The sequence below is a fragment of the Oncorhynchus mykiss genome, chromosome 8 (genome assembly GCF_013265735.2).
Source record: "Oncorhynchus mykiss isolate Arlee chromosome 8, USDA_OmykA_1.1, whole genome shotgun sequence".
Lineage (NCBI taxonomy): Eukaryota > Metazoa > Chordata > Actinopteri > Salmoniformes > Salmonidae > Oncorhynchus > Oncorhynchus mykiss.
The window spans coordinates 82,747,008-82,761,556 of NC_048572.1; the positions used below are offsets into that span (position 1 = coordinate 82,747,008).

A 14,549-nucleotide genomic window follows, 5' to 3' on the forward strand; every position below is an offset into this window, starting at 1 on the left:
TAGGCAAGTCAGTTAAGAACCAATTCTTATTTACAATGACGGCCTACCAAAAGGCAAAAGGCCTCCTGCGGGGGACGGGGGATTAAAAATACAAACAAATGTAATAAAATATATATATATATAGGACAAAACACACATCATGACGAGAGAGACAACACTACATAAAGACAGACCTAGGACAACAACATAGCAAAGCAGAAACACATGACCACACAGCATGGTAGCAAAACCACATGACAACAACGTGGTAGCATCACAACATGGTAGCAGCATAAAACAGGGTACAAACATTATTGGGCACAGACAACAACACAAAGGGCAAGAAGGTAGAGACAACAATACATCACAGAAAACAGCCACAACTGTCAGTAAGAGTGTCCATGATTGAGCCTTTGAATGAAGAGATGTGTTAGTTGCAGCTCGTTCCAGTCGCTAGCTGCAGCGAACTGAAAAGACAAGGGACCCAGGGATGTGTGGGCTTTGGGGACCTTTAACAGAATATATATGTTTTCAAAGAAGTGTGGATCATCATTATTCGGACTGTATAGGTTAATGAGCCATGTCTGTTTATGGTGAAATAACCTATTTTAAAATCATCCATCTACCTTGAGGATCTGTTTGGACAATTTGCACATTCAGATCAAAATTACTGTTAATTAATATCACCCCTTTTTAAATGTCTTTGCCCATTGGGAGAATATATTTCACCCCTCAGTCCTTTTTCCACACAGCTTCATCTAACATTGCTGAATGAGTTTCCTGTAAACAATAGATAAATTCCTTCTCTTTTAGTCAGGTAAATACTGATCGTCTTTTCTTATTATCTGCTAAGCCATTACAGTTACAACTGGCTATACTTATTTCAACATAATGAGATACAAGTTTCAAATCTATGTTTTGTAAACTCACCATTAAAAAGTACCACAGTGACTGAGTGTCCATATAGCTGTACTGTCATATTTGCATTGCTACTTGAGGTGTTTTGTTTGTGCTGGCTAACTGTTGTTCCTGCCATCTGCTGTGTCCTCTCCTAGGTGGGCGTGGGTGTTACAAGACGCCCTGGGCATAGCCTTCTGTCTCTACATGCTCAAGACTATCAGACTGCCCACGTTTAAGGTGCATACACCGTTTTAATGCCAGGCCTATTCACCTCATTTGTATTTTATTTAACTAGGCAAGTCAGTTAAAAACAAATTCTTATGTACAATGACAGCCTACACCTGCCAAACCCGGACGACGCTGGGCCAATTGTGCACCTCTATATGGGACTCCCAAGGCCCGGCCGGTTGTGATAGAGCCTGGATTCGAATCAGGGTGTCGGTAATGACGCCTCTAGCACTGAGATGCAGTGCGGGAGCCCACCAGTATAGAGATCCTATAATTGTATAGTCAGTATGATTCTATATGTACAGTTGAAGTCTAAAGTTTACATACACCTTAGCCAAATACATATGCTAACTCAGTTTTTCACAAATCTTAGTAAAAATTCCCTGTCTTAGGTCAGTCAGGATCACAACTTTATTTTAAGAATGTGAAATGTCAGAATAATAGTAGAGAGAATGATTTCTTTTATCACATTCTCAGTGGGTCAGAAGTTTACATACACTCAATTAGTATTTGGAAGCATTGCCTTTAAATTGTTTAACTTGGGTCAAACGTTTCTAGTAGCCTTCCACAAACTTCCCTCAATAAGTTGGGTGAATTTTGGCCCATTCCTCCTGACAGAGCTGGTGTCACTGAGCCAGGTTTATAAGCCTCCTTGCTCGCACACACTTTTTCAGTTCTGCTCACACATTTTCTATAGGATTGAGGTCAGGGCTTTGTGATGGCCACTCCAATACCTTGACTTTGTTGTCCTTAAGCCATTTTGCCACAACTTTGGAAGTATGCTTGGGGTCATTGTCCATTTGGAAGACCCATTTGTGACCAAGCTTTAACTTCCTGACTGATGTCTTGAGATGTTGCTTCAATATATCCACATAATTTTCCTACCTCATGATGCCATCTATTTTGTGAAGTGCACCAGTCCCTCCTGCAGCAAAGCACCCCACAACATGATGCTGCCACTCCCGTGATTCACAGTTGGGATGGTGTTCTTCCGCTTGCAAGCCTCCCCCTTTTTCCTCCAAACATAACGATGGTCATTATGGCCAAGCAGTTCTATTTTTGTTTCATCAGACCAGAGGACATTTCTCCAAAAAGTACGATCTTTGTCCCCATGTGCAGTTGCAAACCGTAGTCTGGCTTTTTTATGGCGGTTTTGGAGCAGTGGCTTCTTCCTTCCTGAGCGGCCTTTCAGGTTATGTCAATATAAAACTTGTTTTACTGTGGATATAGATACTTTTGTACCTGTTTCCTCCAGCATTTTCACAAGGTCCTTTGCTGCTGTTCTGGAATTGATTTTCACTTTTTGCACCAAAGTACGTTCATCTCTAGGATCTAGGATGCATCTCCTTCCTGAGCGGTATGACGGCTGCGTGGTCCCATGGTGTTTATACTTGCGTACTATTGTTTGTACAGAGGAACGTGGTACCTTTAGGCATTTGGAAATTGCTCCCAAGGATGAACCAGACTTGTGGATGGTCTTTTCTGAGGTCTTGTCTGATTTCTTTTGATTTTCCCATGATGTCAAGCGAAAAGGAACTAAGTTTAGGCCTTGAAGGTAGGCCTTGAAATACATCCATAGGTACACCTCCAATTGACTCAAAGGATGTCAATTAGCCTATCAGAAGCTTCTAATGCCATAACATCATTTTCTGGAATTTTCCAAGCTGTTTAAAGGCACAGTCAACTTGGTGTATGTAAACTTCCGACTTCAACTGTAATTCAATCGATACACGTAGATGGATCATAGCGTAACAGGGCGGAAGGTAGCCGAGCGGTGGGCCGGCAACCAAAATCTCGCTTGGTCGAATCCCAGAGCCGACAAGGTCGAAAAAAATCTTTATGTGCCCTTGAGCAAGGCACTTATCCCTAATTGCTCCTGGATCTCCATTGATAATGGCAGTTCCTGGCTGTGACCCCACTCTCCAAGTTGTGATATTACAAACACAACAAAAACATTTCCAATTCACACATGCGTATTAGTACACACTATTAGTACATGTGTGAAATAGGACAAATTGCAAGCACTAACTAAATGATTCTATAATAAAAGTAGAATCACTAGAACTGGACTATCCCATTCAAGGTCAGTGGATTTGTCTGTCATTTTAAAGTGTTACCGACCACATTAACTACTTAGGGCCAGGAGTTGTACTGATGATCATGCATGTGCGTGTTTAATGACCAAGAGTTTTTTTTCCCCGACCCCCTATGACCTCTGTATCCTAACCTCGTTGAACAACATCCATAAGCTGGAGGAGTCGTATTCATGTCTTCTTGTTCTTCCATGTGTTCTGCTCCAGGCCTGCACCATGCTGCTGGTGACCCTGTTTGTCTACGATGTTTTCTTTGTTTTTATTACTCCTCTCTTCACCAAGGTACGTCACAGTGGGGCCTCTCCTTTTGAATAGGAAATATTGATACCTATTTAATCCTAAAGCGCTTTTTGTTACAGGACAAATTTCTGATATTTTCACCAATTATTGGCAAAAAGCTGATCTGAATGAGTGAAAAAAGATAAGACTTAGGCGGTGCTATACAGGCGGTGCTATACAGGCGGTGCTATACAGGCGGTGCTAAACAGGCGGTGCTATACAGGCGGTGCTATACAGGCGGTGCTATACAGGCGGTGCTATACAGGCGGTGCTAAACAGGCGGTGCTAAACAGGCGGTGCTATACAGGCGGTGCTATACAGGCGGTGCTATACAGGCGGTGCTATACAGGCGGTGCTAAACAGGCGGTGCTATACAGGCGGTGCTATACAGGCGGTGCTAAACAGGCGGTGCTAAACAGGCGGTGCTATACAGGCGGTGCTAAACAGTGCCTTCAGAAAGTATTCCTTCTTTTCACTCTGTCATTTAGGTTAGTATTGTGGAGTAACTACAATGTTGTTGATCCATCCTCAGTTTTCTCATATCACAGCCAATAAACTCTGAAACTGATTTAAAGTCACCATTGGCCTTATGATGAAATCCCTGAGCGGTTTCCTTCCTCTTTGGCAACTGAGTTAGGAAGGATGCCTTTATCTTTGTCGTGACTGGGTTGTATAGGTGATTAATAACTTCACCATGCTCGAAGGGATATTCAATGTCAATTTATTTTTAGCCATCTACCAACAGGTGCCCTTCTTTGCGAGGTATTGGAAAACCTCCCTGGTCATTGTGCTTGAATATGTCTTTGAAATCACTGCTCGACTGAGGGACCTTACAGATAATTGTATGTGTGGAGTACAGAGATTAGTTAGTCATTCAAAAAATCATGTTAAACACTATTATTGCACACAAGCACATTTTTACTCCTGATCTTGTTAATTAAGCTTGCCATTACAAAAGGGTGTGAATACTTTCTGAACGCACTGTATGTGCTATACATGAAGCAATAACTAACTAACTGGCTAGATAAATGGACTACATTATCAGTGTTTCCCAAACTCAGTCCTGGGGCCCCCCCTTGGGTGAACATGCAGTTTTTTTTTTGCCCTAGTACTACATAGCTGATTCAAATAACCAACTCATCATCAAGCTTTGTTTATTTGAATCGGCTGTGTAGTGCTAGGGCAAAAAACGGCACGTGCACCTAGTGGGGGCCCCGGGACCAAGTTTGGGAAACCCTGCTTTAAGCCCACTACCATGTTGTTGTCCTGTGTTTGTCTCCTCAGAGTGGTCATAGTATCATGGTGGAGGTGGCGGCTGGGCCCTCTGACTCCTCCACACATGAAAAGGTACAGTAGGCATCGATTTGATTTGATTTGGTCTCGTTATGACAGTTGTTTGTTCTCTTGAAGTGATGTAACACTAGAAGGCTGTGATAATGTAACTAATAAAGGATGCTTCCTGTCCTTGCTGGCCTTCCTCCAGCTTCCTATGGTGCTCAAAGTACCCCGCCTCAACTCCTCCCCTCTGGCTCTGTGTGACAGGCCCTTTTCTCTGCTTGGATTTGGAGACATCTTAGTCCCAGGTAATACTACTCTACTATACTACTATACTGTATTTTACTACTGTACTATAGTCTACTACTGTACTATAGTCTACTACTGTACTAGTCTACTACTGTACTAGTCTACTACTGTACTATAGTCTACTACTGTACTCTACTACTGTACTAGTCTACAACTGTACTATAGTCTACTACTGTACTATAGTCTACTACTCTACTATACTACTGTACTATAGTCTACTACTGTACTATAGTCTACTACTGTACTAGTCTACAACTGTACTATAGTCTACTACTCTACCAAATTACTGTACTATAGTCTACTACTGTACTCTACTACTGTACTATAGTCTACAACTGTACTATAGTCTACTACTCTACTATATTACTGTACTATAGTCTACTACTGTACTATACTACTGTACTATAGTCTACTACTGTACTATAGTCTAGTACTGTACTAGTCTACTACTGTACTATAGTCTACTACTGTACTCTACTACTGTACTAGTCTACAACTGTACTATAGTCTACTACTGTACTATAGTCCACTACTGTACTATAGTCTACTACTATACTGTATTTTACTACTGTACTATAGTCTACTACTGAACTATAGTCTACAACTGTAATATAGTCTACTACTCTACTATATTACTGTACTATAGTCTACTACTGTACTAGTCTACTACTGTACTATAGTCTACTACTGTACTCTACTACTGTACTAGTCTACAACTGTACTATAGTCTACTACTGTACTGTATTCTACAACTGTACTATACTCTACTACTGTACTCTACTACTGTACTCTAGTCTACTACTGTACTATAGTCTACCACTTTTACTCTACTACTGTACTCTAGTCTACTACTGTACTGTACTCTACTACTGTACTATAGTCTACAACTGTACTGTATTTTACTACTGTACTGTAGTCTACTACTGTACTCTACTACTGTACTATAGTCTACTACTGTACTCTACTACTGTACTCTAGTCTACTACTGTACTGTAGTATACTACTGTACTCTACTACTGTACTATAGTCTACTACTGTACTGTAGTATACTACTGTACTCTACTACTGTACTATAGTCTACTTCTGTACTGTAGTCTACTACTGTACTATAGTCTACTACTGTACTGTATTTTACTACTGTACTATACTCCTGTAGTCTCCTACTGTACTGTACTCTGCTCCTGTTATCGTACAATATCTAACTCTTGTTATCGTACAATATCTAACTCTTGTTATCGTATAATATCTAACTCTTGTTATCGTATAATATCTAACTCTTGTTATCGTATAATATCTAACTCGTGTTATCGTATAATATCTAACTCTTGTTATCGTATCTTTCTGTGGCGAGATATCTGTACTCGTCCCTGTTGAGCTGACCATGTTCTTTCTTTCTCAGGTCTGCTGATAGCCTACTGTCACAGGTTTGACATCCTAATGCAGTCCTCACGGTTCTATTTCCTGGCCTGCACTATCGGTAAGACCGACACACATTTCCATTGTCTTTTTGATAGTCAAAAACGCCATTTGTGTGTAGAGTCTTTTATAACAACTACTATTTGTTCCAAACAAGCAGTAACAAACCTGCTTCATTCTCCCTCCCCCTCCACCCACTCTCCTCTCTCTCCCCCTCTCCCCCTCCACCCACTCTCCTCTCTCTCCCCCTCTCCCCCTCCACCCACTCTCCTCTCTCTCCCCCTCTCCCCCTCCACCCACTCTCCTCTCTCTCCCCCTCTCCCCCTCCACCCACTCTCCTCTCTCTCCCCCTCTCCCCCTCCACCCACTCTCCTCTCTCTCCCCCTCTCCCCCTCCACCCACTCTCCTCTCTCTCCCCCTCTCCCCCTCCACCCACTCTCCTCTCTCCCCCTCCACCCACTCTCCTCTCTCTCCCCCTCTCCCCCTCCACCCACTCTCCTCTCTCTCCCCCTCTCCCCCTCCACCCACTCTCCTCTCTCTCCCCCTCTCCCCCTCCACCCACTCTCCTCTCTCCCCCTCCACCCACTCTCCTCTCTCTCCCCCTCTCCCCCTCCACCCACTCTCCTCTCTCTCCCCCTCCACCCACTCGCCTCTCTCTCCCCCTCCACCCACTCTCCTCTCTCTCCCCCTCCACCCACTCTCCTCTCTCTCCCCCTCTCCCCCTCCACCCACTCTCCTCTCTCTCCCCCTCCACCCACTCTCCTCTCTCTCCCCCTCCACCCACTCTCCTCTCTCTCCCCCTCTCCCCCTCCACCCACTCTCCTCTCTCTCCCCCTCTCCCCCTCCACCCACTCTCCTCTCTCCCCCTCCACCCACTCTCCTCTCTCCCCCTCCACCCACTCTCCTCTCTCTCCCCCTCCACCCACTCTCCTCTCTCTCCCCCTCCACCCACTCTCCTCTCTCTCCCCCTCTCCCCCTCCACCCACTCTCCTCTCTCTCCCCCTCTCCCCCTCCACCCACTCGCCTCTCTCTCCCCCTCCACCCACTCTCCTCTCTCTCCCCCTCCACCCACTCTCCTCTCTCTCCCCCTCTCCCCCTCCACCCACTCTCCTCTCTCTCCCCCTCCACCCACTCTCCTCTCTCTCCCCCTCTCCCCCTCCACCCACTCTCCTCTCTCTCCCCCTCCACCCACTCTCCTCTCTCTCCCCCTCTCCCCCTCCACCCACTCTCCTCTCTCTCCCCCTCCACCCACTCTCCTCTCCCCCTCCACCCCCACCCACTCTCCTCTCCCCCTCCACCCACTCTCCTCTCCCTCCCCCTCCACCCACTCTCCTCTCCCTCCCCCTCCACCCACTCTCCTCTCTCTCCCCCTCTCCCCCCTCCACCCACTCTCCTCTTCCCCTCCACCCACTCTCCTCTCCCTCCTCTCTCTCCCCCTCCACCCACTCTCCTCTCCCTCCCTCCCCCTCCACCCACCCACACTCCTCTCCCTCCCTCCCTCCCCTCCACCCACTCTCCTCTCCCTCCCTCCCTCCCTCCCTCCCCCTCCACCCACTCTCCTCTCCCTCTCTACCGCTCCACCCACTCTCCTCTCCCCTCCCTCCCCCCACTCTCCTCTCCCTCCCTCCCTCCCCCTCCACCCACTCTCCTCTCCCTCCCTCCCGCCCCCTCCACCCACTCTCCTCTCCCTCCCTCCCTCCCCCTCCACCCACTCTCCTCTCCCTCTCTACCGCTCCACCCACTCTCCTCTCCCTCCCTCCCCCTCCACCCACTCTCCTCTCCCTCCCGCCCCCTCCACCCACTCTCCTCTCCCTCCCTCTCCACCCACCCTCCTCTCCCTCCGTCCCTCCCCCTCCACCCACTCTCCTCTCCCTCCTGTCTCTCCCTCATGAAGGTTATGGTATCGGGCTGCTCATCACCTTCGTAGCTCTGGCCCTGATGCAGATGGGTCAACCGGCCCTGTTATACCTGGTGCCTTGCACCCTCCTCTCCAGCCTGGCGGTGGCGCTGTGGCGCAAAGAGCTGCCATTATTCTGGACAGGAAGTGGATTTGTGGTGATTACCAGTTTGATTTGAGTGCCTTCTTCTTCTACGGAAAGAAACATTTCTAGTGTTTTGTACCACAAAGTAAACCTAGAATTTAAAGTTGAGTACCGTAACCCCGAAAACAAACTAGATATAATCCGCTTCTTCGTTCCAACATGCTGTTTCTGTTTGCTGTCCCCCCTGCTCTGCTCCGCCCCTTCCTGTTCTCTACTGTCATTTTACTGTGGGTTCTCTGCTTTGCTGCTGAGGGCTCCAGGGTCTGTGTCTGCCACCCGCCTGGATTCTCCCATTGTATTCCTCTGCTCCTAGATAAGTGTCATATTGTCTTAATAGATTGTCCTGTGGTGTTAGAATAGATACTTCTAGGGTCATTAAACACTATTGGTAGGTAGAGTCGTGATGAATTCACACATTGACAACATAAATTGTATCTGGTGATGACAAGGGGAGTGTTCTGAACTGTCTCTCACCCATTTTCTCTGAACTGCAAAGTGTGAAGATGCTTCTATAAGCTACTGGGTTTGAATGTGGTGTGAAACGAGGTGCTCTGAAGCAACTTTCCTTCCTGAGACTGTTTTTCCCCTCTGTGTGTCTGAAGTAGCCTGGTCCCCAAATATGTTTGTGCTGTAAGGCCAACCCAGGGCACCAGTTTTATCTGAGGTGTTTTCAAGCTCAATGTACAGCCATACCTCTGCTAACGGTCTTCCAGGCTGGCTAACACACTCCTCCAGTCAGTGGTGATTCTAGTGAAGGACAACAACCTCATGGTAGAAAAACCATCAAGCCGATTGATCCACTTGTTGAGAGGAATGGCTGTATATTTTGTTGGCATCCTGCTTAAACAATCTTATCTGTGTGACTATTGTTGGCAATAGTCTGTCTCCCAGACTTGCTCCACAGTGGTCTGATGTCTCCACTCTGTATATCCCTCTCAGCCTCCCATAGTTCTGCAACCAATCAACTGTATGCAAACCCCAGGACCACCCACAGATGACCCCCTCACCAATCCTGAGCCACAAGGTCCTGATGCAACCAATCAGAGTGAGGACACTCCCCTTCCAGAGAAAGAGACCAGCAAATCAGAGTAAAGGACTTCTAGGATGCCAATTTCTTATTCATTTCATTTTATTTTTGACACATAGGATCTCAATGGAACACTATAAGTTCTTAAACAAATGATAAACATTTCAGTGCAGTTGGTGTGAAAAAGGGTAAGAAAAAGACAGACGGGAGAGAGGGAGGGCACTCAACCTACAGTGGCAGTTCTTCACCGTGTGAAACACCTTGGGGTCAGCAGGGATCAGCACTGGCTGAGAGTCCTGGATGATGCGCTGTAGACCCAGGTCAAAGAGCACAACATACACAGCCCCGGCTGCGACCTACGCTGACTTAACGCCCCTCTCATGAGTTTTATCATCCCGTCACATAAAATAGACGTTTCGTCTCCAAACTCTCCTGTCCTCCAGTTCGTCATTTATCCCACCAGTCCTATGCAAAATAGCAGTCAACAATCTCCACAACTAGAAGGTCAATGTGTTGCAGTCCTACCACCAGAAGCTCTGTCGGTTAGCTTGTTCCCAATTTTTCCCAATCTCCTTTATTAAGCACCTGGAAGAAGAAGAACCACACTACGGCCTGTCTCTCTGTTTATGACAGAGGAAGTATCTACCGTACATACCCTATATCATGTGGTGCTATCATGGATTCTCAACGACCTAAACGGTATAGAATGATTATCGATTTAGGGGGTCAAAGGGCCGGTTTCCTAGTGAACTAAAAAAAAGCAAGCTTAATGGAGAATCTCCTTGTAAATTGATATAAATCCTGGATAAGGCTTAATCCGTGCCCGGGAAACCTTCTCCAATGGTTTAAATCTGACCTTTTATTGTTTTTGCATGCTATGGGTTTGGTTTAAACCAGGCTGTCAACAATAGTGTGTGGTTTATATAGTAGCTTACACACTGTCTTTATATAATACTAAGGGTGCAACAGTTAATGTTGTCCACACCGTTTCTCTAGTAGATTTTGTGGTCCCATTTTCCATTAGGTGTAAAACCCATGTATTTATGTGGTAGATACATACAGTAGTATATAGGTGTAATTACATTGTAGGCAGCTAGGTTCAAATAGTACTTAAACATGTTTAACAGTTTTTAAAGTTGTAACTAATCAATTACACTAACTACTTACTGGTATGTAGCTACCATGTGAACACATGGGTTATAAGGAGACCTAATGTAGAGCGACCGATTTTGGTTATATAATTCATATTGTCTTAATGGGTTTTGGCCTTACTGGTGTCCATGGTTACAATTGGAATGTCTCTGTGCATAGTGCTTTATGAAGACAGAGTTCTGTATTCATGTGTTAGTTTATTATGTTTCTTAAACTGATAAGTGATACTTTATGTTGTTTGGGGGGAGGGGGGAGGTTGTCTCATGATAATAAACTCAGCAACAACAAAAAAAACGTCCTCACTGTCAACTGTGTTCATTTTCAGAAAACTTAACATGTCTAAATATTTGTATGACCATTTAACAAGATTCAACAACGGAGACAAACTGAACAACTTCCACAGACATGTGACTAATAGAAATTTAATAATGTGTCCCTGAACAAGGGGGGGGGGGGTCAAAATCAAAAGTAACAGTCTGTATCTGGTGTGGCCACCAACAGAATTAAGTACTGCAGTGCATCTCCTCAAGGACTGCACCAGATTTGCCAGTTCTTGCTGTGAAATGTTACCCCACTTTTCCACCAAGGCACCTGCAAGTTCCCGGACATGTCTGGGGGGCATGGCCCTAGCACTCACCCTCCGATCCAACAGTTCCCAAACGTGCTCAATGGGAATGAGATCCGGGCTCTTCGCTGGCCATGGCAGAACACGGACATTCCTGTCTTGCAGGAAATCACGCACAGAACAAGTAGTATGTCTGGTGGCATTGTCATGCTGGAAGGTCATGTCAGGATGAACCTGCAGGAAGGGTACCACATGAGGGAGGAGGATGTCGAGGGAGGAGGATGTCTTCCCTGTAATGCACAGCGTTGAGATTCCCTGCAATGACAACAAGCTCAGTCCGATGATGCTGTGACACACCGCCCCAGACCATGACGGACCCTCCACCTCCAAATCGATCTCGCTCCAGAGTACAGGCCTCGGTGTAACGCTCATTTCTTTGACGATAAACGTGAATCTGACCATCACCCCTGGTGAGACAAAACCGCGACTCGTCAGTGAAGAGCACTTTTTGCCAGACCTGTCTGGTCCAGTGACGTTTTTGCCGGTGTGGTCTGGTGAGGACCTTCCTTACGACAGGCCTACAAGCCCTCAGTCCAGCTTCTCTCAGCCTATTGCGGACAGTCTGAGCACTGATGGGAGGGATTGTGCGTTCCTGGTGTAACTCGGCAGTTGTTGTTGCCATCCTGTACTTGTCCCGCAGGTGTGATGTTCGGATGTACCGATCCTGTGCAGGTGTTGTTACACGTGGTCTGCCACTGCGAGGACGATCAGTTGTCCGTCCTGTCTCCCTGTAGCGCTATCTTAGGCGTCTCACAGTACGGACATTGCAATTTATTTCCCTGGCCACACCTGCAGTCCTCATGCCTCGCAGCATGCCTAAGGTATGTTCATGCAGATGAGCAGGGACCCTGGCCATCTTTCTTTTGGTGTTTTTCAGAATTAGTAGAGATGCCTTTTTAGTGTCCTAAGTTTTCATAACTGTGACCTTAATTGCCTACCGTCTGCAAGCTGTTAGTGTCTTAACAACCGTTCCACAGGTGCGTGTTCATTCATTGTTTATTGTTCATTGAACAAGCATGGGAAACAGTGTTTAAACCCTTTACAATAAAGATCTGTGAAGTTATTTGGATGTTTTACGAATTATCTTTGAAAGACAGGGTCCTGAAAAAGGTACGTTTCCTTTTTTTTTGCTGAGCTTATAATCAATTGTCTCAAATCTCCAGTAACTTTCTTTTTTTTTTTTACTTAATACATTTGCTAAATATTTGTGCAGGAGCTCTCCGGAACTGAATATCGGCACCTCAGATGTTTCTACTGTTTCAGTTCCTGCACCTCAATATAAACAGTTCCTGCACCTCAATATAAACAGTTCCTGAACCTCTGATAGAAAATTAGGTTAAAAGTATTGTTGAGTTCCAGCACCTAAATATAAACAGTTCCTGAACCTCTGATAGAAAATTAGGTTAAAAGTATTGTTGAGTTCCAGCACCTAAATATAAACAGTTCCTGAACCTCTGATAGAAAATTAGGTTAAAAGTATTGTTGAGTTCCAGCACCTAAATATAAACAGTACCGGCACCTATAAACAAAAATATATATAAAAACGCTATATTTAAAATGTTGGTCCCGTGTTTCATTAGTTGAAATAAAAGAAACCCGAAATATTTCATACACAAAATGCTTATTTCTCAAAAAAAAGTTGTGCACAAAATTTGTTTACATCCCTGTTAGTGAGCATTTCTCCTTTGCCAAGATAATCCATCCACCCGACAGGTGTGGCATATCAATATGTTGATTAAACAGCATGATCATTACAGGGGTGCACCTTGTGCTGGGGACAATAAAAGGCCAGTCAAAAATAATAATTTGCACCAAAGAAAACAAGAGATAAATACAAAAAAACGAATGAAATAAAAAACAGTGTGCAGATGTAGGCTTATATGAAAACCACACCACGATATACAATACATACGTACAAAATACAAAATATTTGTGAAAACATAAAACTTACTAATTATAAATGTATGAAGAAATTGATCAGTAATCATGAAAAATGTGCAGTTCTGACACACAACGCAATGCCACAGATAAAGTTGAGGGAGCGTGCAATTGGCATGCTGACTGCAGGAATGTCCGCCAGAGCTATTGCCAAAGAATGTTAATTTCTCTACCATAAGCCGCCTCCAACGTCATTTGTAGAGAATTTTGCATTACGTCCAACCAGCCACACAACCACAGACCACGTGTAACCACGCCAGCCCAGGACCTCCACATCCGGCTTCTTCACCTGCGAGATCGTCGAAGACCAGCAACCCAGACAGCTGATGAAACTGAGGAGTATTTCTGTCTGTAATAAAGCCCTTTTTCTGGGGCCTATGCCCTTTTGCGGGCCATTCTGATTGGCTGGGCCTGGCTCCCCATTGGGTGTGCCCAGGCCCACCCATGGCTGCACCCTCACCCAGTCAGGTGAAATCCATAGATTAGGGCCAAATTAATTCATTTCAATTGACAGATTTCCTTATATGAACTGTAACTCAGTAAAATGTTTGAAATTGTTGCATGTTGCGTTTATATTTTTGTTCAGGATAGTTTGAGCATACAACATAGCTCAGTATTTGCGACCTGTCAAGATTCATCCGCACACTATTTTGCAGCCAATGAGATGAGATATTCACCAGGGTTATTTGATGACGTCACCAGGTGGTTTGTAAACATCTGAGGAGGATGCCAAAATAAATAAACAAAGCATTTCATCCTCTGCATGGCTTCATCATTTGCCAACCTCAGAAATATAGTCACCATTCTTCTTCTGTTGCGAATATAAAAACGTTCAGTTGGTGGTATATGACCTGGCAGTAGCTAGAGTTGTACTGCAACTGAATATGAAATGACCCTTTTCATTCTGGCCCCGTCTCAAATGACACTCTCACAGCAGTCAGACTCTCTAGCCTTCTCTCCACAATGTGTGCCTGCCTTGCTGATGAGATGAGAGCCAAGGGAGGCGCTGCAGTGCTGTGTGAATCATCAGTTCTGAATGGAGAGTCTCTGTCTGACTGGGAGAGTCACTCCGGGAGCCAGAGGAGACTTCATCAGCGCTAACGGGCAGGACCAGGCAACCAGGACCAGGCAACCAGGACCAGGCAACCAGGACCAGGCAACCAGGACCAGGCAACCAGGACCAGGCAACCAGGACCAGGCAACCAGGACCAGGCAACCAGGACCAGGCAACCAGGACCAGGCAACCAGGTAGTGACAGGGCATCAAGTCTCCATCGGCTCCCGGAG

At 45.5% G+C, this 14,549-nt stretch overlaps 1 protein-coding gene across 2 annotated transcripts in view; it reads left to right on the top strand.

Annotated features, from left to right (window-relative positions):
• LOC110530781 (signal peptide peptidase-like 2B) overlaps nt 1-10,998 on the top strand; it is a 29,524-nt gene extending 18,526 nt beyond the window's left edge. Inside the window, exons 9-15 of one of the 2 annotated variants that reach the window (XR_005052974.1) lie at nt 1,035-1,116; nt 3,408-3,482; nt 4,764-4,826; nt 4,963-5,062; nt 6,463-6,540; nt 8,374-8,624; nt 9,461-10,998. Coding sequence is in view for 1 of the 2 variants with exons in the window: in XM_036986531.1 (XP_036842426.1) it covers nt 1,035-1,116; nt 3,408-3,482; nt 4,764-4,826; nt 4,963-5,062; nt 6,463-6,540; nt 8,374-8,534; nt 9,461-9,613 (712 nt within the window). In the remaining variant the exon portion in view is untranslated. The remainder of the gene's footprint in view (nt 1-1,034; nt 1,117-3,407; nt 3,483-4,763; nt 4,827-4,962; nt 5,063-6,462; nt 6,541-8,373; nt 8,625-9,460) is intronic. The other variant, XM_036986531.1, reaches the window with a different exon arrangement.
• The last annotated feature ends 3,551 nt before the right edge of the window (nt 10,999-14,549 follow it).